Source organism: Dreissena polymorpha, chromosome 12 (genome assembly GCF_020536995.1).
Source record: "Dreissena polymorpha isolate Duluth1 chromosome 12, UMN_Dpol_1.0, whole genome shotgun sequence".
NCBI classification, from domain to species: Eukaryota; Metazoa; Mollusca; class Bivalvia; order Myida; family Dreissenidae; genus Dreissena; species Dreissena polymorpha.
The window spans coordinates 14045223-14065301 of NC_068366.1; the positions used below are offsets into that span (position 1 = coordinate 14045223).

At 36.7% G+C, this 20079-nt stretch overlaps 3 protein-coding genes across 11 annotated transcripts in view; 1 reads left to right on the forward strand and 2 right to left on the reverse strand.

Annotated features, from left to right (window-relative positions):
* The first annotated feature begins 456 nt into the window (after window positions 1-456).
* LOC127853922 (uncharacterized) lies at window positions 457-6122 on the forward strand. The gene is made up of 3 exons (XM_052388761.1): window positions 457-1325; window positions 1703-1954; window positions 5400-6122. The coding sequence occupies exons 1-3, from the start codon at window positions 457-459 to the stop codon at window positions 5842-5844; spliced, it is 1566 nt and encodes a 521-aa protein (XP_052244721.1). The 3' UTR covers window positions 5845-6122.
* On the reverse strand, window positions 2304-4853 carry LOC127853923 (uncharacterized). The gene is made up of 3 exons (XM_052388762.1): window positions 3985-4853; window positions 3356-3607; window positions 2304-3026 (listed from the first exon to the last, which is right to left on the reverse strand). Exons 1-3 carry the CDS (start codon window positions 4851-4853, stop codon window positions 2582-2584), a joined length of 1566 nt encoding a protein of 521 aa, XP_052244722.1. The 3' UTR covers window positions 2304-2581.
* A 776-nt stretch (window positions 6123-6898) lies between the features above and the next one.
* LOC127853920 (uncharacterized) overlaps window positions 6899-20079 on the reverse strand; it is a 142351-nt gene continuing 129170 nt past the window's right edge. For all 9 annotated transcript variants that reach the window (XM_052388755.1, XM_052388757.1, XM_052388756.1 and 6 more), the window contains 10 exons: window positions 19926-20024; window positions 19180-19278; window positions 17265-17363; window positions 16536-16634; window positions 15744-15842; window positions 14926-15024; window positions 14312-14389; window positions 13554-13706; window positions 13059-13223; window positions 6899-10365 (listed from right to left, as the gene is read on the reverse strand). In XM_052388755.1, the coding sequence (XP_052244715.1) occupies window positions 7702-10365; window positions 13059-13223; window positions 13554-13706; window positions 14312-14389; window positions 14926-15024; window positions 15744-15842; window positions 16536-16634; window positions 17265-17363; window positions 19180-19278; window positions 19926-20024 (3654 nt within the window). In that variant the 3' untranslated portion in view covers window positions 6899-7701. The remainder of the gene's footprint in view (window positions 10366-13058; window positions 13224-13553; window positions 13707-14311; window positions 14390-14925; window positions 15025-15743; window positions 15843-16535; window positions 16635-17264; window positions 17364-19179; window positions 19279-19925; window positions 20025-20079) is intronic.

Below are 20079 nucleotides of genomic sequence, written 5' to 3' on the forward strand. Positions count from 1 at the left end.
GGTTGTGCAAGTTACACATGGGTGAGGAACATAAATTCCAAGTTTAGTACATGTTTGAAATCATTAAATAATTTAAAAGATGCATATTTGTTATTTCTGAGTTCAAATATCTTTTATAGTTGCAATATCTGTTAATAAAAAGTAAAACATAAATATTAAACAGTTGTTATATCTAAGAATGGACTTCATTTTATTTTATGCTTTCCGGTGGTTTATAGAGAAATATCAGTGAAATAAAAGTGGTATTTCACTGTTTCAAACAGTGAAACATAACAGTGAAAAATATCGTTATTTTTCACTGTTTCAGTTAGATACTGGAACTACTTCCCCAATAACCCCATGGTGAGCCTCAATTGCAATTTTCATTCAAGGGAGACTAGTCTACTTGAACCTGAAACACACATTTACCTCCCTTAAACATAATTATTTCGTCTGCTGCTTAACTCTTTAACAACAATGGATGAATTGGAAAACAATGAAATAAATCTTCTTTTCTCAAATATCTTTGACTTTGATGACTTTTTTAATGAAATGAATGAACAAGATGATGACAGCGCTTCAAAATCACAAGAAATAACATCAGCAGCACCAACAGCAGGAGCAGCAACATCAGCCCCACATCCACTGGTAACAGCATCAACACAGGAAGAAAAAGAACAAAACCCAACATCAACACCAACAAGGAATTTCAGATCTGTAAGTGTGGATAGCTTTCTGCTTGAAAACGAAAATTTAAATACAAAAAAGAAAACCGACAATGACATCAGACTTTTCAAAACTTTCCTAAAAAGTCACAAAAATGAGGCAAGAAATATTGAAAATATACCTCCTCATGAATTGAACCCTCTGGTCTGCGAGTTTTTGTTGGGTGTGACTAAAAAAGATGGATCAGAGTATGAACCCACATCTTTGAGGGCATTTTTAAGCTCAATCGACAGGCATTTAAGGCACATGAACTACAAGCACTCTTTGATAAATGACCCTCAATTTGCCAAAGTGAGGGAAGTATTAAAAAGTAAACAAAAAGCTCTGAAAAAAGAAGGTTATGGAAATAAACCGCATCAAGCCCAGGCATTAACAAATGAACATATTGAAGCTATGTACGCAGCTAAAACTCTGGGAGAATCAAGCCCAAGAGCTCTATTACACTCACTGTGGCTTATATGTACAACCCATTTTGGGATGAGAACCGGCAAGGAAATTCACACCCTATGCTGGGGTGATGTCAGCCTTGGAATCGATTTTGAAACTGGTGAAGAATTCATCACCTTCGACACTGAGCGTCAGACAAAAACCCGTACTGGTGAAAATCCTAGGGATATAAGGTGATTTTCCTACTTTAATATATTTGTACACAAATCTGAATTGATAATTTTTTATTTATATAAAAACTGGTACTGTTTATAAAATATTTAAATGGAATTTTTCTTTAGTAAAAATAATACAAACATGGAGGATATGTGTTGGTTAAGGTAGAATATCGATTTTATTTCACGAGTGATCATAGAAATTATTATTTTTACGAGTGGCGAAGCCACAATTGAAAATATATATTTTCTATTATCACAAGTTAATTTATAGACCTTTTTTTACAATATAATTCTTATTTGTATTATTAATATACAGTAGACTTCACTTTTGTTGGAATAGTATTTAATTTAAACAAAACATTTAATGCAACACACATTTTAACTATTCATAGGAAAGTCAAGCCACTGGCATATGCAGTTCCCGAACAACCTGACAGAGATCCGGTGCATCTCTACAAGCTATATGCCGACAAACGCCCTGTTGACATGATGACAGAAGACAGCCCCTTCTTCTTAACTCCTGGCAACAAGACACAGCAATGCTGGTTCAGGAAGTCTGCCATGGGAATAAACAAGCTATACAGCATAATGACCGAGATGAAAACAGATGCTGGTATTCAAGAGCCAAGAATCACCCCATACAGGTCAAAACCCCATATTATATACACTACTTTCATAACAAGACTAAAATATATAGAGGATATTTGTTGGTTTCGGTAGCATATCGAATTTAATTCACGAGTGATCATAGAAATTTATATTTTCACGAGTGGCGTAGCCACGAGTGAAAATATTTTTTTCTATGATCACGAGTGAATTAAATTCGATATGCTACCGAAACCAACAAATTTTCTTTTTATTTTATGCTTATTTTTGTAGTTTTGTTAATTTTCCGAATTTGCCTCATTAAGTTTCCCCGTGGGGTGCCTCAATTTTTAGAACGCACAAAGAACTTACTACACAAGAAAATAGTTCACATCTGTAAAAAGTGTATTACTATTAAAATCAATGTTTTATTCAACATATATCTTTTTCATACTTTATACATTCAATATTATTACAAACAATAGTTTAATTTAAATTATTATGAAATTAATAGTGTTGCATATACTGGCGTAGTAATTTGTGTATTCAACTGATCTCAAAGTTACGAAAGTGCTCGCCATGTTGAACAACACTTTTACGACTTGCTGGATTAATAACACATAACTGGATTAAACTAGGAACGCAAACATATTTCAACAGTGTTTTTGTGCTAAATGGTTTCGATATCAATCACTGTCACTCTCTGCAATAAGACGGATTCGCTTGTAGTGTCGCTGTACAGGGGAATCTGCGGTTACCGCCGGTGTACGGGATGGAGATTGCCTCTGGTGATTGACTACGTTCTGTGTCTGGGAAAGGCCCATGTAAGATTCAGAGTTGTGAAAATTAAATGTTACATTGCCCTGGAAATGTGAGTTGACAAAAAATCCTCGGGCCATCGGAAAATCACTTGATGCAGGTGTGGCTGACGCAGTGGCAGTGGCTGTGCGGTTGTGCTTTTCAACTGACTGGTTTGAATGAGAAAGTATTTTTGAAATATTTTTTGACTGTTCCTTGTTCAAACTGCTGTAATTATTTAAGCTGTTAATATTTCTGTGCCCTGAAATCTGTATTATTTGATGAGCAGGAACATTCTCGTCATTCAGCTTCTGAATCAAGTGCTTTCTTGCACTGAAAAAAGTTTATTTCTATGGTAAAAATAAAATCGATATTCAACGGTACACATGACATATTACATAAGATATAAGTTGTAATTGTTTTGTGTGCTCTTGAAACACTTCAATAAATACATGGTGGTCTGTCAAGTACTGGATGTAATGGAACCGGAAAGTAGAGGAATAGTACTAGTCGAGTACAGGAGATTTTATGAATTAAAATTTTGAGTGTTGTAGCATGTAAATTGGACAAACAACACCTACTTAATAAATGGGAGGTAAGTGATTTTTATTATATATTTTAGTCTTGTTATGAAAGTAGTGTATATAATATGGGGTTTTGACCTGTATGGGGTGATTCTTGGCTCTTGAATACCAGCATCTGTTTTCATCTCGGTCATTATGCTGTATAGCTTGTTTATTCCCATGGCAGACTTCCTGAACCAGCATTGCTGTGTCTTGTTGCCAGGAGTTAAGAAGAAGGGGCTGTCTTCTGTCATCATGTCAACAGGGCGTTTGTCGGCATATAGCTTGTAGAGATGCACCGGATCTCTGTCAGGTTGTTCGGGAACTGCATATGCCAGTGGCTTGACTTTCCTATGAATAGTTAAAATGTGTGTTGCATTAAATGTTTTGTTTAAATTAAATACTATTCCAACAAAAGTGAAGTCTACTGTATATTAATAATACAAATAAGAATTATATTGTAAAAAAAGGTCTATAAATTAACTTGTGATAATAGAAAATATATATTTTCAATTGTGGCTTCGCCACTCGTAAAAATAATAATTTCTATGATCACTCGTGAAATAAAATCGATATTCTACCTTAACCAACACATATCCTCCATGTTTGTATTATTTTTACTAAAGAAAAATTCCATTTAAATATTTTATAAACAGTACCAGTTTTTATATAAATAAAAAATTATCAATTCAGATTTGTGTACAAATATATTAAAGTAGGAAAATCACCTTATATCCCTAGGATTTTCACCAGTACGGGTTTTTGTCTGACGCTCAGTGTCGAAGGTGATGAATTCTTCACCAGTTTCAAAATCGATTCCAAGGCTGACATCACCCCAGCATAGGGTGTGAATTTCCTTGCCGGTTCTCATCCCAAAATGGGTTGTACATATAAGCCACAGTGAGTGTAATAGAGCTCTTGGGCTTGATTCTCCCAGAGTTTTAGCTGCGTACATAGCTTCAATATGTTCATTTGTTAATGCCTGGGCTTGATGCGGTTTATTTCCATAACCTTCTTTTTTCAGAGCTTTTTGTTTACTTTTTAATACTTCCCTCACTTTGGCAAATTGAGGGTCATTTATCAAAGAGTGCTTGTAGTTCATGTGCCTTAAATGCCTGTCGATTGAGCTTAAAAATGCCCTCAAAGATGTGGGTTCATACTCTGATCCATCTTTTTTAGTCACACCCAACAAAAACTCGCAGACCAGAGGGTTCAATTCATGAGGAGGTATATTTTCAATATTTCTTGCCTCATTTTTGTGACTTTTTAGGAAAGTTTTGAAAAGTCTGATGTCATTGTCGGTTTTCTTTTTTGTATTTAAATTTTCGTTTTCAAGCAGAAAGCTATCCACACTTACAGATCTGAAATTCCTTGTTGGTGTTGATGTTGGGTTTTGTTCTTTTTCTTCCTGTGTTGATGCTGTTACCAGTGGATGTGGGGCTGATGTTGCTGCTCCTGCTGTTGGTGCTGCTGATGTTATTTCTTGTGATTTTGAAGCGCTGTCATCATCTTGTTCATTCATTTCATTAAAAAAGTCATCAAAGTCAAAGATATTTGAGAAAAGAAGATTTATTTCATTGTTTTCCAATTCATCCATTGTTGTTAAAGAGTTAAGCAGCAGACGAAATAATTATGTTTAAGGGAGGTAAATGTGTGTTTCAGGTTCAAGTAGACTAGTCTCCCTTGAATGAAAATTGCAATTGAGGCTCACCATGGGGTTATTGGGGAAGTAGTTCCAGTATCTAACTGAAACAGTGAAAAATAACGATATTTTTCACTGTTATGTTTCACTGTTTGAAACAGTGAAATACCACTTTTATTTCACTGATATTTCTCTATAAACCACCGGAAAGCATAAAATAAATAATAAAAATCACTTACCTCCCATTTATTAAGTAGGTGTTGTTTGTCCAATTTACATGCTACAACACTCAAAATTTTAATTCATAAAATCTCCTGTACTCGACTAGTACTATTCCTCTACTTTCCGGTTCCATTACATCCAGTACTTGACAGACCACCATGTATTTATTGAAGTGTTTCAAGAGCACACAAAACAATTACAACTTATATCTTATGTAATATGTCATGTGTACCGTTGAATATCGATTTTATTTTTACCATAGAAATAAACTTTTTTCAGTGCAAGAAAGCACTTGATTCAGAAGCTGAATGACGAGAATGTTCCTGCTCATCAAATAATACAGATTTCAGGGCACAGAAATATTAACAGCTTAAATAATTACAGCAGTTTGAACAAGGAACAGTCAAAAAATATTTCAAAAATACTTTCTCATTCAAACCAGTCAGTTGAAAAGCACAACCGCACAGCCACTGCCACTGCGTCAGCCACACCTGCATCAAGTGATTTTCCGATGGCCCGAGGATTTTTTGTCAACTCACATTTCCAGGGCAATGTAACATTTAATTTTCACAACTCTGAATCTTACATGGGCCTTTCCCAGACACAGAACGTAGTCAATCACCAGAGGCAATCTCCATCCCGTACACCGGCGGTAACCGCAGATTCCCCTGTACAGCGACACTACAAGCGAATCCGTCTTATTGCAGAGAGTGACAGTGATTGATATCGAAACCATTTAGCACAAAAACACTGTTGAAATATGTTTGCGTTCCTAGTTTAATCCAGTTATGTGTTATTAATCCAGCAAGTCGTAAAAGTGTTGTTCAACATGGCGAGCACTTTCGTAACTTTGAGATCAGTTGAATACACAAATTACTACGCCAGTATATGCAACACTATTAATTTCATAATAATTTAAATTAAACTATTGTTTGTAATAATATTGAATGTATAAAGTATGAAAAAGATATATGTTGAATAAAACATTGATTTTAATAGTAATACACTTTTTACAGATGTGAACTATTTTCTTGTGTAGTAAGTTCTTTGTGCGTTCTAAAAATTGAGGCACCCCACGGGGAAACTTAATGAGGCAAATTCGGAAAATTAACAAAACTACAAAAATAAGCATAAAATAAAAAGAAAATTTGTTGGTTTCGGTAGCATATCGAATTTAATTCACTCGTGATCATAGAAAAAAATATTTTCACTCGTGGCTACGCCACTCGTGAAAATATAAATTTCTATGATCACTCGTGAATTAAATTCGATATGCTACCGAAACCAACAAATATCCTCTCTATATTTTTTTTCTATTATCAAGTGTTGGGTGTAACTGTTGAGATATTTTAGGGGCTGGAGTGATAACACGGACACCGACACCCATTTGGTTTCCTTTTTTTTATAATCATACGATGCCCTATAATAAACTAGTGTTTTTTTTTTAAATACTACTTTGACTCATTCTTGTGCCATAAATTTGTATTTTCATCTATTTCTTGTGACTTCCTTATCATATATTTTTTAATTTGTCTCATCAAGAAAATTTTCTAGTTTTATAACATTTAATTGAATCACAAATTATTATTATAATTACATGTTTTTGACAAAATTTTGCAGCAGTAAATCACAAATGTATTTTCTGCTAACACCATACTAATTTTTCAGATAAATCTCTGATGTTCATGAATTTCATGTTATTTTATCAAAATGCAGAAAGACATTTTTGTTTTCAACATTTCTTCAAACCACGGAAAACATGTTAATATTCCTAAAAATAATGATTTAGTAAATTCTTTATTTCAAATTTATTTTTAACTATAGCTACCTTTAACAATTTTTACACAAGCCAATAAATCATTGTTAACCCTTCCCCACTCAGATGTAAAGGGAAAATGTGCAAACAGCATAAAGCCAGAACAGCCTGCAAGAAACTTACAGCCTGTTCAGGTTCTATGCTGTTTGCTGCTCATCAGTATATAAGGATTGAAAATGAAGCATTTAAAACTTGAATCTAGTAAGGTCTTGAATTAAATTTAACTTTCTAAGGGTTACAAATGCGTGAAAATACGTATTCAAGTGGTAAGGGTTAATATAATATTAATGAAGAACAAACACTATCAGTTTTATCCAGTTTATATACCAATACTGGTATAATCTTACAAACATTTTAATATAAATGTATTACAAAAATAAATATGGTATTGATTTATATACATACTTTGTACAGAAAATGTTTCAAACAAAAGTTTGCCATTTATAGACGAATGTTTTTTGAATATTTACAAATAATACAAGTTCTATATAATATATCGTATATAAAAACATAATACAAAATTAAAACATTTGTATTTTGATCTTTGAACAAAGAGTTTCCAATAAACATACATACAAAACATATAATGTCCATTTGTTCAACATTTTTATTTATTTTTCAGCGAAATACGAAAATTGTGAAAAATAAATCATTGTTGAGGCTGTGTGACTAGACAATGTTACAAATGAATGTACGACCATGCTCAATCATTATAAACACAAAATCTTTGCCATAAAATGAACAAAATATTTCTTTTCATTCAGTTTACACATCACTCCCATGGACCACAAAGGTAGACACCATATGGTTTTGTTGAACAGGTGGTGTGTAGCCCATCTGACTGGGTCTTGACGTCTGCATCTGATTGGACACCATTAAATCCCCATTCCCATAAGCCCTTGTTTGACCAACACCTCTACCAGACTGAGGCATTTTTCCTGGCGTTCTGTCGTTCTTCCAACTGTCGTACACCTTCTGTGTGGTTTCCTGGAGTTTCCGCTGATACCAGGTGTTATTATGTGACTGCACTTCATCTTCATATTGCCTGTGAGGCAGGTAGTCATAGTCAGTGCTTGAATACTGGCTCTGGGGAGAGTTTGTGTTGCTGGTCAGTCCGCGCTCCGTGCTGAAGGATGACGACGGAGTGCTTCCACAACTCGCAGGCTGAACCGACCCGACACGGTTCCCGTAGATCTTACTGCTGTAGCCGGAGTCCGGATTGCTGCTGGAATCTTCCTTGCTGTTATTGCAGATGTTAGGAGGGCTTTCACGATGAATCTCTGACATAAACTGCGGACTTTCTGTCAAGTATGTTTGATACGCAGTCTTTGAGCGCGGTTCCAATTGGTTTGGATTTATAACACCGCTTGATCCGTTGGCAGCACTGTACGCGTAATATGGTACAGACGAGTGAACATCTGCCTTCACAGTGAAATTCTGATTAGCGTCTCTTTGGTATCTCGCATCTTTCACTGTGCTGTACTGACTATCGCTGACAGGTTGCGGAAAAGTCTTTAGTTGGATGTTACCATCGTTCATTCGTTCATTGCCACGTTTGACATCCCCAATCTTGGCGTACGGATATATGCTAGCCTGTGCGCTTGGCTTGGGAGGTGGGACTGGTCTGTCTGTGGGCACAGGTCGCCCACCACTCACAGGTATGGGCTGATGTGGAGAACTAATTAACATTGCAAATTTAGAATTCGAGATTGACGATGAAACACTTCTGGATGGAAACTGTGGAGCAGGAACAGAGTTCGTTGGACTACGAACACTTGCACGTGTTTCAGATGAGGATCTTGCTGTCACTTGTTGAGAAGCACTTTCACGTTGAAGAACACTTTGTTCGGCAGCTTGACTGTCATGATCAATGTCAGTTTCAAGCAGGCCTTCTGATGATCGTGTACGGGTATGTAAGCGAGGGGTGATGTTTTTCATCTCAACATACATGTCATCATGAAATGAGGGCGAGAACCCATAAGAATTGTGCGAATTTTGTCTAGCAAATCGACTTTTATCGGTGAGTTGGGTTTTGTTTTGACCATCTTGACTTGAATGACTAGAGTTAGATCTCGGAGTCAGAGACGCACTTACTTCCATAGGAACGGGGGCAGATTTGTCAGCCTTGTCAGAATTATTTATCAGACCTGAACCCACGTCAGCTGAATCATCATATCCGAAAGTTGTGAATGTGGGTTTTGGTGTTTCTGGCATAAATTTATCACTGCCTAATGAATTACGTAATCCAGTACTGACAACATTCGCACTAGCACTTGACACTAATTTCATTGGTGAACTGTTCAGCTGTACAGCACTTCTTGCGTTTTTCATTTCACTAGAACTATCCACAGCTGTATAAGTTTGAATACACTGACTGGAACTGGAAGTCTGCTTTGCATGTGGCGAGTCTTGAAACATAAGCTGCCGAGGAGAACTAGCACTTAATCCACCGTCAGTCTGACTCCGAACTATTCCCTGGTGAGTAGTGTACGGACTAGAATCTCTGGATTTTGGAGTGCTATGATTAACTGGTCCCCTGCTATTTGCCGTCTGCCTCACAGACTGGTACACTTGAGGTCTCGCCTGTGCCTGAGGGACCTGACTCTGAGGCTGGGAACCATTCATGGTCATATAATTATTTTGGGAACCAGTCATTGTCATGTAATTATTGTCACCTTGTCTCGGAGCATTTCTTCCGATAGATTTTGGTGTATTTTTGTTATCAAAGTATTTAACTTCCACTTGAGGTTCCATGGGATACTGCCTAATGGGATTTGAGTTTATTTGCGTATTAGAAGCCGCTTGATTTTGGTTCTGAGATCTCAACGGAGGTTCATGATTTCTGTTCGGCTGTTTGTCGACCACTTTGATGCGGTTTCTGTCCTTGCTATAGCTTGGGACCTGCCAAGCTCGTATTTGCTGCATTGCTTGTTGTCGAGATTCATAGAATTCCCGTTTGCGATACTTACCACTGTGATTATCTGACTGTGACAACGTCTCGTCTGATCGCGATTTAAACAATCGTCCATTTGCAGTCTCGTGCACATCCGAAAATATATTTTCATTCGGTAATGCAGAATCGTCATGGTGATGGTGTAAGCAATGGCCATAACCTTCAAGCTTTTGTTCCAGCCAAGTCTGAATTTGTGTTTTCACATTATTTGAGTGTACGTTACCATATTCGTCCACTTGCTGATTTATTCGCTGACGACACATGTGTTCCTCTTCAATGAACCTATCCTGGGTGTATTTCTCAAGTTCGCGGACACGCATCGACGAGCGCTGATCCACCTGGTTTATTCGCTCATGCATGGCCCGTGTGTTTGATTGGATGCTGCCATACACGTGGTCCTGCGTGTCATAAACTTCCTTCTGCAGACGATTGATTGCAGGCAAACAGTTGCATGTTGGAGTGTAGCCTACTGGACCCTGGAAATAGGATAAAACCCATTTTACTCGCGAAATGTATTTATTCTTTATAAGTTAAGAATGAATTTTTTGTATTTGCTGAATGAACTGGTATCATTTATGAAGTCACCTGTTATTTTGTTTTGCCATATCTGTTGACTGACTGATAAAAAATTTAAATAAACTGGGCTGGTACATTCATATGTTACCATAACAGCAGTCTGTACACTATTTGCAAGTTTTCAACATGATTTTATACCTCAGTCACAAATAGACACCTTCCGATCAGCAGCAGCGTATTTTTCCGCTAATCGGGCTGGCGACCGGCCGATGATCGCATGGAAACTGGGCAAATTTGTAGCATCGGGCGGCGTCCGGATTAATTCTAAGTGTCACTTAAAATTTTATATACCCGACGTCGGGCCCGAGAAGGAATCGAGTTGGGATCGAAACAAGATCTAACGATCAACGCACGGGTAGCACCCAGCAATCGCCCCACATCGGATTCATTGACATGTATCGGCAAAAGTAAAGGAAGTTCCCAGAGGCATATACATCAGTCGGCGACCGTCTGATTTCCGGAGGGCCTCCACACGATGCCCGCCGGACGCCGGACAAGGCTCGTTATGATACACGTACAATGAATCCAATGTCGGACGCATGCCGGGCAATAACTGTTCGTTGATCGTCCGATCTTTTTTCGATCTCAACTCGATTCTTTCCGGGGCCCGATGTCGGGTAAAAAAAACTGATATAAAATGATATCAAAAATTTATCTGGACGCCGCCCGATGCTACAAAATGACCCGATGTGCGTGCGATCATCTGCCGGCGCCAGCCCGATGAGCAGAAAAAAACGTCGACCGCTGATCGGACGGTGATCGGTGTCTATTTGTGACTGAGGTTTTAAACTTTGTCACTCATCGGACGGCGGACGGCTCCAACGTGTCCAGTCTTCCCGATGCCTGGAGATCGGACACATCGGCCGGCGACCGGATTATTTGTGACTGAGGCATTAATAGTATGCAATGCATAAAATACTTGACATCTATGCAAAAAATTTACTACAAAAAACAACAATGACACAAGCAAATAATTTTAATTAATTTCAGAAATATACGCAACTTTTCCCAAAGAAATCAAATAAATGCCAACCAATTACACAAAAGCTGAAAAAGTAACAAAAAAAATCTTTAAACTGTATGTTTAAAATAAAGCTGTTGAAAAGTAAAATGTATTTATGTTTTCACCAACATGTACAATAATGTACCTTTTATAATGTCTTTATTCATAATTTAACTTTGTATTGCCTCACTGACTGCATATATACCAAGTCCATCAGTGAATGCATTTTTGCATGGATTATCCTCTATTCTACAGTGCAAAAATGGGTCTATGAATAGCGTTCCGGTAATTATTTGTTTCTATATGCGACCATATCAAGTTTATATCAGAATTTAATACATGCAACTGAAATTAACGCTTTCCCCATCAGAAGAAAAATGCAAATGGCTTTTGCAACCAGCATAAAAACAGGAACACTTCTAGTAACTCCCAGTCTGCTCATTTTTTATGCTGTTTGCTGCTCATCAGTATCTTAAGGTTGGAAATGAATCTAAAAACTTGATTCTAGTAAAGAATATTTTAAATTTAATTGGAATTTGTAAGAGGCTACAAGCACATCAAATTGCGTTTATAAGGGGTAATTTCTCCTCATTCAAAAGTTATCAACAGGCATTTTGAATATCGCACACTGTACTGTGACACAGCACATGAATAGAGTGAAAATTCCATGCAAGATAACAATAATAATAACAAGAGCACCGCATAACGGGTGCCAATGCTCGGCTGTGGGTGCACAGTTTTGAATAAATGAAAGCTTGTCATAATTAATTTTTTTTATGTCACAGTGACCTTGACCTTTGACCTAGTGACCAAAAAACGGGTGTGGCATGTGGAACTCATCAAGGTGCATCTACATATGAAGTTTCAAAGTTGTAGGTGGAAGAACTTTCATTTTAGAGAAAAATATCAAGGTTTTAGCACGACATGGACGGCAGACGACGAGCTGGTTATGACAATACCTCGGGGTTTCTCCAACAGCCGAGCTAATAAAATGTTAAGATGCATCTACCCTGAAAATTACCCTCAAGTCATAACCATAGACCTATCATTTTACAAAAAAAAGAGAAAAAATCTGGTAAAAAGTTTTTTTTTTTATATAATAATATAATTTTTATATACAGTAGCACATTGAGCACATAATATTTATAAACAATACATATACAAGGTCAAAATCATAATATTCAATGGTCAAACAACTATCACAAGTTAATAAATAAATTATAAGCACATTTTTCTGTTTTCTTCTTGACCCTTCAAGTTTCAACATGATTTAAAAATCATTCAAACAGATCAAAATACCATACACTTATTAAACTGGACTCATATGCACACATAGTCTAAATTTAAGTGTAAAAGTATAAGTTACAACACTAATTAATACGAGGTAAAAAAAATTACAGCCTCACATTTGGATTTGAAGACCAAGGTTAGGGGCAAACTCTGCCTTTTTTATTACAAGAAAAACCCACAATTTTAAGTGTTTTTTTTATAACTTAATTTGAGCCAAAGCCACACGTCTAAGCCTTATTAAACGCTATGCTTGGACATCACACGCACCACCTAACACACCATTAGCTCACTAGCACGCACCGTTTTCACGTTTCCCGCCAGGTCTCGGTAGTACTGGACCCCCTGCCTGGGCACATACTTGCTGAAGAACCCCTGCACGGGCCGCGTGCTGGACATTGGTATGTCTGTGGTGGAGACTGCCATCCCAGGGGACACACCGCCTGTACGACCCACCGTGGCCTTGTCCTGAAATCGGAGACACGAAGGGGTAAGGAACCTGAATTTATTATCTTTGAAAAAAAATTGAATGTACAGACCTCTGATTGTGGAAAATTTCCCTTACAAAATTTGGGAGTTCTGACTATTAGCAACAAAAAATATGTAAATTGACATTTTCACTGAAAATCTCTCTACTTTCAATATGTTAAAATTCAAAAATCTAAATTCTGAATCTCAACTCTCAATTGTTTGGTGTTTAAATTAGGCAGTGTTTCAATCCCACTCATGGATGTGACAATTGTTTCTCGTGTCACTTTCAAGTGTAAGAATTTGATATTTTCTCAAAGCTATTTGTACCTTGGACTTGGATTTCTTCTTAAAGAACAGGAATCTGCGACCCTTGTCCTTGTTTTCCGGCTTCTCGTCTTTCACGTCTGTGGTTGTCATGGGAACCATTTGGTTGCTGGGCTCCAGTCTGAAGTTGACTTCCTTCAGGGGTTGTTTCACTGGCTGTAACCCAGAAAAAAGGACGATTAATTCACAGATTTGTCAGTACATTGAATAATCCTTATTCCACACATTTCGAGTAATTTTTATTGCTGCACAAATGATCTATGATAGGTACCATATTAGAAGTAACATTATAATTAAGTTAATAATAACTGCTACAATGAAAACACTGAATATTTAACATTTTATTAAAGTTGTCTCATTCTGATTCTGTTTATGTAGATCATATTATTATCGCTATATGCTCATTTTGTTTAACCCTTTTATGCCTAGTGGACTCTAACATCCTTCTAAATTGGATCAATTTATTTCCAAAATTAGGGATGTCTAGTATATTTATTTCTATATTTAGAATATTTCGTACAGAAATTCCTTTAAGCAAACAGTGCAGACCCTGATGAGACGCCGCATTATGCGGCGTCTCATCTGGGTCTACGCTGTTTGCCAAGGCCTTTTTTTCTAGACGCTAGGCATAAATGGGTTAATAAGATGCCTTTCAATGTTTATCTCTGTACAAGTTGCCTCTAGCCACTTGTATTATTTGGTCAATACAAGGTTCTAAAATGTATTCAAAATACATCATGTTATTATCCTGCTAATATTACCCTGCTATGGGCCTGAATAATAGCAACTATTTCCTCGTGGTCCTTTCGTCTGGCCACGTCCATTGCTGTCTCATTTTGCTGGAAAAAAACACAAAAAACATTTGAACTAATTGTAATTCACATCTCTGACTTATTATTAAAACATTATTTGAGCTTAAAACTTCAAGATAAATAACACCATTTATGTGAATTAAGAAGGGTAACAACAACAGCAGAATTTTCACTTGGAATCAATTGGAACTTCGACTCAAGAATGTGACTTATTGATAGTAACATGTACTTATCATGTTTAGTATACTCATGGACATGTGTTGCATCACATGGAAATAGATTAATCATTTCATTTGACATAGCTCATAATGTCCAATGTAAACTGCAATGTCGTCTCTCTAAACTTTTATATGACAATGAGCTTTTAAATTCCTAAGTTGAATATAATTTTAATGTTGTGATCTGATCTTTTATTAAAATGAAAATGTTTCAATATTTATGACCATTCCAATCCATATGCAACAGTTTAACCGCTCTTTATCAACAGTTAACCTCATCATAGATACATTTTTTAATGGCATAATAGAAAATATGTGCTCCTTGATAATAGTTTAGTTACAAACCTTGTTTCTAACCGTGACATCTATTCCGGAATCAACAAGTAACTTGGCTATCTTCCTTCTTTTCAAAGCAGACGCAATGTGTAAGGCAGTATCGCCGTTCTGAAAATTACAGAAAATAAAACATGGAGGGTTGCTGGACTAGTGTTGACTTACAAAAATAAATGAGCCTTACGCTGGGAAAGGGTTTAATGCATGCGCAGTTTACACAGGCTTATCAGGGACGAAACTTTCTTCCTTAAGTGCATACTGTATTTTGTACAAGCTTTCCAATGACTCAGATTATTTGATAGCACAATAGTAACATGGCAGCCATTTTCAGTCCGATTTGGTAGTTTTATTGGCTTGAAATATTTTTTTCTGCATTTTGTTTTCATTTAAAAAACAGCCAGCGCGTTATACATGGGGGTGCGCTCTACATGGGAAAATTTGGTACTAATTAAGAAGATACATTCCAAATAAATTAATCTAAATTTAACTAATATGGGATGATGCTTTAAGCAAATGCATTTAGCCGGTTTTCTCAGAGAGTAAGTATTTTGTCAATTATTTTGGCTAATAAAGAGAGTATCTGAAAACTTCTGCAATGGTAAGACGGTTAGATTAATTACATAAATCATACTAGTACCACTACTACTAAAGACAAAAAAAAAATAGTTTCTATGTTTCAATATAAACTTCCTTATGTCATTGAATAATTTTGTTTTTTTATAGCATAAATTAAAACATTTTTGTTTTCCTCTACAGTTTATGTAAATTATTGTATAATTTTGTCTACAAATAATGTTGAATATCTTTTTAATAATATTTTTTTAACTGACCTTGTTTTGTTCGTTGAGTTTTGTGCGTGCGCTGATGAGTATCCTGGTCACGCCTGCATGACCGTACCGCGCTGCTGTGTGGAGGGTGGTGTCACCGTACTAAAACAGAGTGGCAAAAAATGAGCATGCAGTTTAACAGTACACAAAAACAGGGAATAGAAAATCCTTTAAAAATGCTTAACACAATTATTCAAAAAACATAATTATTAAATTTGTAGGAGTGCAATGCATAAGATGTTGGTCTTGTATCAGTGGTACCTGGATCTTTCTCAAATTAGGCAACAAGTTAATGTGGTTATTGTATGAAACAATAATACTTGAATAAAACCATGTTAAAGACAATGGGCAGACTGGACAGGCTAATCTGGGATAAAACTACGCACATGCATTAAGTCCAGTTTTTCAGAGCAAGAGTCATTTCTATAGCTTAACCCTTTCCCTCTCAGAAGCAAAGTGAAAATGGCTATGTGCAAACAGCATAAAACCATAACAGAGTGCAAGTATTTTGCTGTTTGTTCAGGTGTTATGCTGTTTGCTGCTCATCAGCATCTAAGGGTTGAACATGAAGTCTTTAAAACTTTAAAAAGTTTAGTAAGACAGGTCCTAAATTTAATGTAACTTTCTAATGGACTACAAATGCGTCAAAATGTGTATCCAAGTGGTTACGGGTTAATCATGGGCAGGTCATAATCAATGTTGCAAAGTCATAAAGCTTTCATAAATGATATTTGAATACATTTAACTTCAGAAATGATCATAAATACATATGTATTAGAAATCTGTCAAACTTACATTGTTTTTCAGGTCACTGTTGCAGCCTGCATACAGGAGAACTCTGGTACTCTCATTGTGTCCATTTTGTGCAGAGAGATGTAAAGCTGTAAACCCAGCCTGAAATTAATAAGAGCAAATATTTTAGTGTGAATTTGCGTTCTGGGAAAACCGGGCTAAATGCATGTGCATTAAGTGTGTAGCCCAGATTAGCCGATGCATTATGCACAAGCTAATCAGGTAGGACACGATAAGAAAAACTTAATTTTTGATAAGAATTATATATAACAAGGCTATTGTCAAGCAATATGGTCCCCTACCGGCTCCACCATTGTCAGAAATTCCACCATTTTCAGAATTATATTTTTTTGGTTGCCATAGCAACTACAATTTTTGACGTAGGAACAAAATGAAATGACGTGCATAATGGCCATATTGCCATCTATCCATGTTGCAAGTTTCATGAAAAAATATTAAGAACTTTTAAAGTTATCGCAGGATCCAGAAAAGTGTGACAGACAGACAGACTCACAGAGGCACAAAGCGCAAACCATAAGTCCCCTCCAGTGAAACCGGTAGGGGACAATTATAATTAATTATTATATTATGTATATATATATACACACACAATTTACATATTCATGTCAGATTTCTTAAATGTAATCTACAATTTTATCAAAAACATACAAATTTCTCCATATAACAAACCATATTAGTTAAGTTTTCACAACACTATTATTTGTCTGTTACCTTATTGACAAGTGAGACGTCCACTTCGTATTTCACAAGCAACTCCAGTGTCTTACTGAAGCCGTTCCAGGCAGCCTCGTGGATGGCAGCGTTGCCATGCTGAAATCAGTAAACAGTCTGCTGACCACTCTCAGTGAAAGGGTTAATAATGCATGTACATAAAGTGTCAAGCACAGGCTAAGCGCTTTTATAATATTTTTCGTTTAAAGCGTTTAAAGATAGACTTTCCTCACAAAAATCGACTTTAGGCGGAAAGTGTCGACCTAATAAGTGTGGGTGGACTGCACAGACTAAAGTGTCAACCTGATAAGTGTGGGTGTCGACCTGATAAGTGTGGGTGGACTGCACAGACTAAAGTGTCGACCTGATAAGTGTGGGTGGAAAGTGTAGACCTGATAAGTGTGGGTGGAAAGTGTCGACCTGATAAGTGTGGGTGGAAAGTGTCGACCTGAAAAGTGTGGGTGGAAAGTGTCGACCTGATAAGTGTGGGTGGACTGTGTCGACCTGATAAGTGTGGGTGGACTGTGTCGACCTGATAAGTGTGGGTGGACTGTGTCGACCTGATAAGTGTGGGTGGACTGTGTCGACCTGAAAAGTGTTGGTGGACTGTGTCGACCTGATAAGTGTGGGTGGACTGTGTCGACCTGATAAGTGTGGGTGGACTGTGTCGACCTGATAAGTGTGGGTGGACTGTGTCGACCTGATAAGTGTGGGTGGACTGTGTCGACCTGATAAGTGTTGGTGGACTGTGTCGACCTGATAAGTGTGGGTGGACTGTGTCGACCTGATAAGTGTGGGTGGACTGTGTCGACCTGATAAGTGTGGGTGGACTGTGTCGACCTGATAAGTGTGGGTGGACTGTGTCGACCTGATAAGTGTGGGTGGACTGCACAGACTAAAGTGTTGACCTGATAAGTGTGGGTGGACTGTGTCGACCTGATAAGTGTGGGTGGACTGTGTGGACCTGATAAGTGTGGGTGGACTGTGTCGACCTGATAAGTGTGGGTGGACTGTGTGGACCTGATAAGTTAGGGTGGACTACACAGGCTAATCTGGATCAACACTTTAAGCACATGCATTCAGCCATCTATTCAAAGTTAGATGACAACACTTATATTAGCCATGTCATGCTACCCTGTCAGAAATAAAGTCACATAATATGTTGTGGTCTCATTAAGTCGACATTGTAAACAGACTGCTCTAAGCACATACTGGTCTGGAGCTATGCTGGCCGCAAACAGCATACAAAGAAAGGTTACATATTCACCTCTAACATAATGAACAACATCAGTGAGGTTTTTTAATCGTTTTTGAGAATGGGGCCGGGTCCCTTTGAACTGGGAAAATAGCATTTTTTTTCTATAATTGGACATTTAGATGGGTTTTTTTTCATACAAACTCTATAAAATTGAGAATTAAAAAATATTCACATTATATTTCCTAAGGCACATTTATCATACAACTGGGTAAGGAGATTCACTGAAATTTGAGGATTTTATTTTTAACCCTTTGCATGCTGGGTAATTTGTCTTCTGCTAAAATGTCGTCTTCTGAATTTCTAAAATTTGTATTTTCTTCGATTTTTTTCAAAGAATACTATCAGAATAGCAAACAGTTTGGATCCTGATGAGACGCCACGTTTTGTGGCGTCTCATCTGGATCCAAACTGTTTGCAAAGGCCTTTAAAATTCGGCTCCAGCGCTTTAAGGGTTAAGTTTCAATTGGGAATTTACGGCAGTCAATACATATATACTTGTTTGAGATTTGAATGGAGCCAGAAATAACAGATTTTACTACTTTCCCCACACTCTGCTTAACATTTGGAATAAATTTTTGCATTATGATAGTTGCTTAGAAAGGAAATGTGAAAACACAACTATTTGTCACAAATGTCAAAAGCAACAAATGTTATTACCTCATCCTGTGCATTAAGGTCACAACCACTCTCTAACAGTATTGTGATGACCTCTATGTGACCTTGAGATGCTGCCCGATGTAGTGGAGTGTAACCACTCTGAAACAGACGACTTCACAATCAGCAACTTGTCATTATATCATCTTTAATTTAATGACAAATATGGAAAGTAATTTGTAAAATTAAGTTTATTTTGCTAAATACATTTCCCTGTAAATTCAAATTTTTTATTGAATAATTATTTATCACCTGCATGTATAATACTCCATTCTTAACAGTTCTTTGTTTTTTGTTATTTGCTTAAAGTGGCTTTTTGTCATAAAGAGCATAAATCTGACAATATAATTAATATGTTATCAAAAATTCTGTTCAGTCACACATGTTTCTTTAAACGAATTGGTGAAGTAATTTTGTACTTTTTTCCTGAAGCAAACAAGGATTTTTTTCCATGAAGAAAGTACATTTCTGAGGAAAGGAGTACAGAGCCGATATTCAAAAAGCTACCGAACGAAATCTTAACTTAAGGATGTACTTTGTACATTGAAATTTGTGAACGTAATTTTCATTATGAAAAAGTTTTTGCTAACAGACTGATAACAGTATTAATCATTTTATCAATATTTATTTGCATTAAACATTTACATATAAAGACTTAAGATTTTTAATAGCAAGTCTCTAGGGAATGTTATGAACTTCATGTCATGAATTTCCAAGGACCTCTGTGTGTACAGACTCAGGTGACTTACATCATCTTGTATGTCTTTGTTGCAACCTTTCTCAATCAGAAATCTGGTGACGTCAGGGAAGCCATTGAGAGCAGCGTAGTGCAAGGCTGTCCGTCCATCCTGTAATGGGGCATAGGAATGTACAGGTGCTGTCAATTAGGTGACACTTAACATA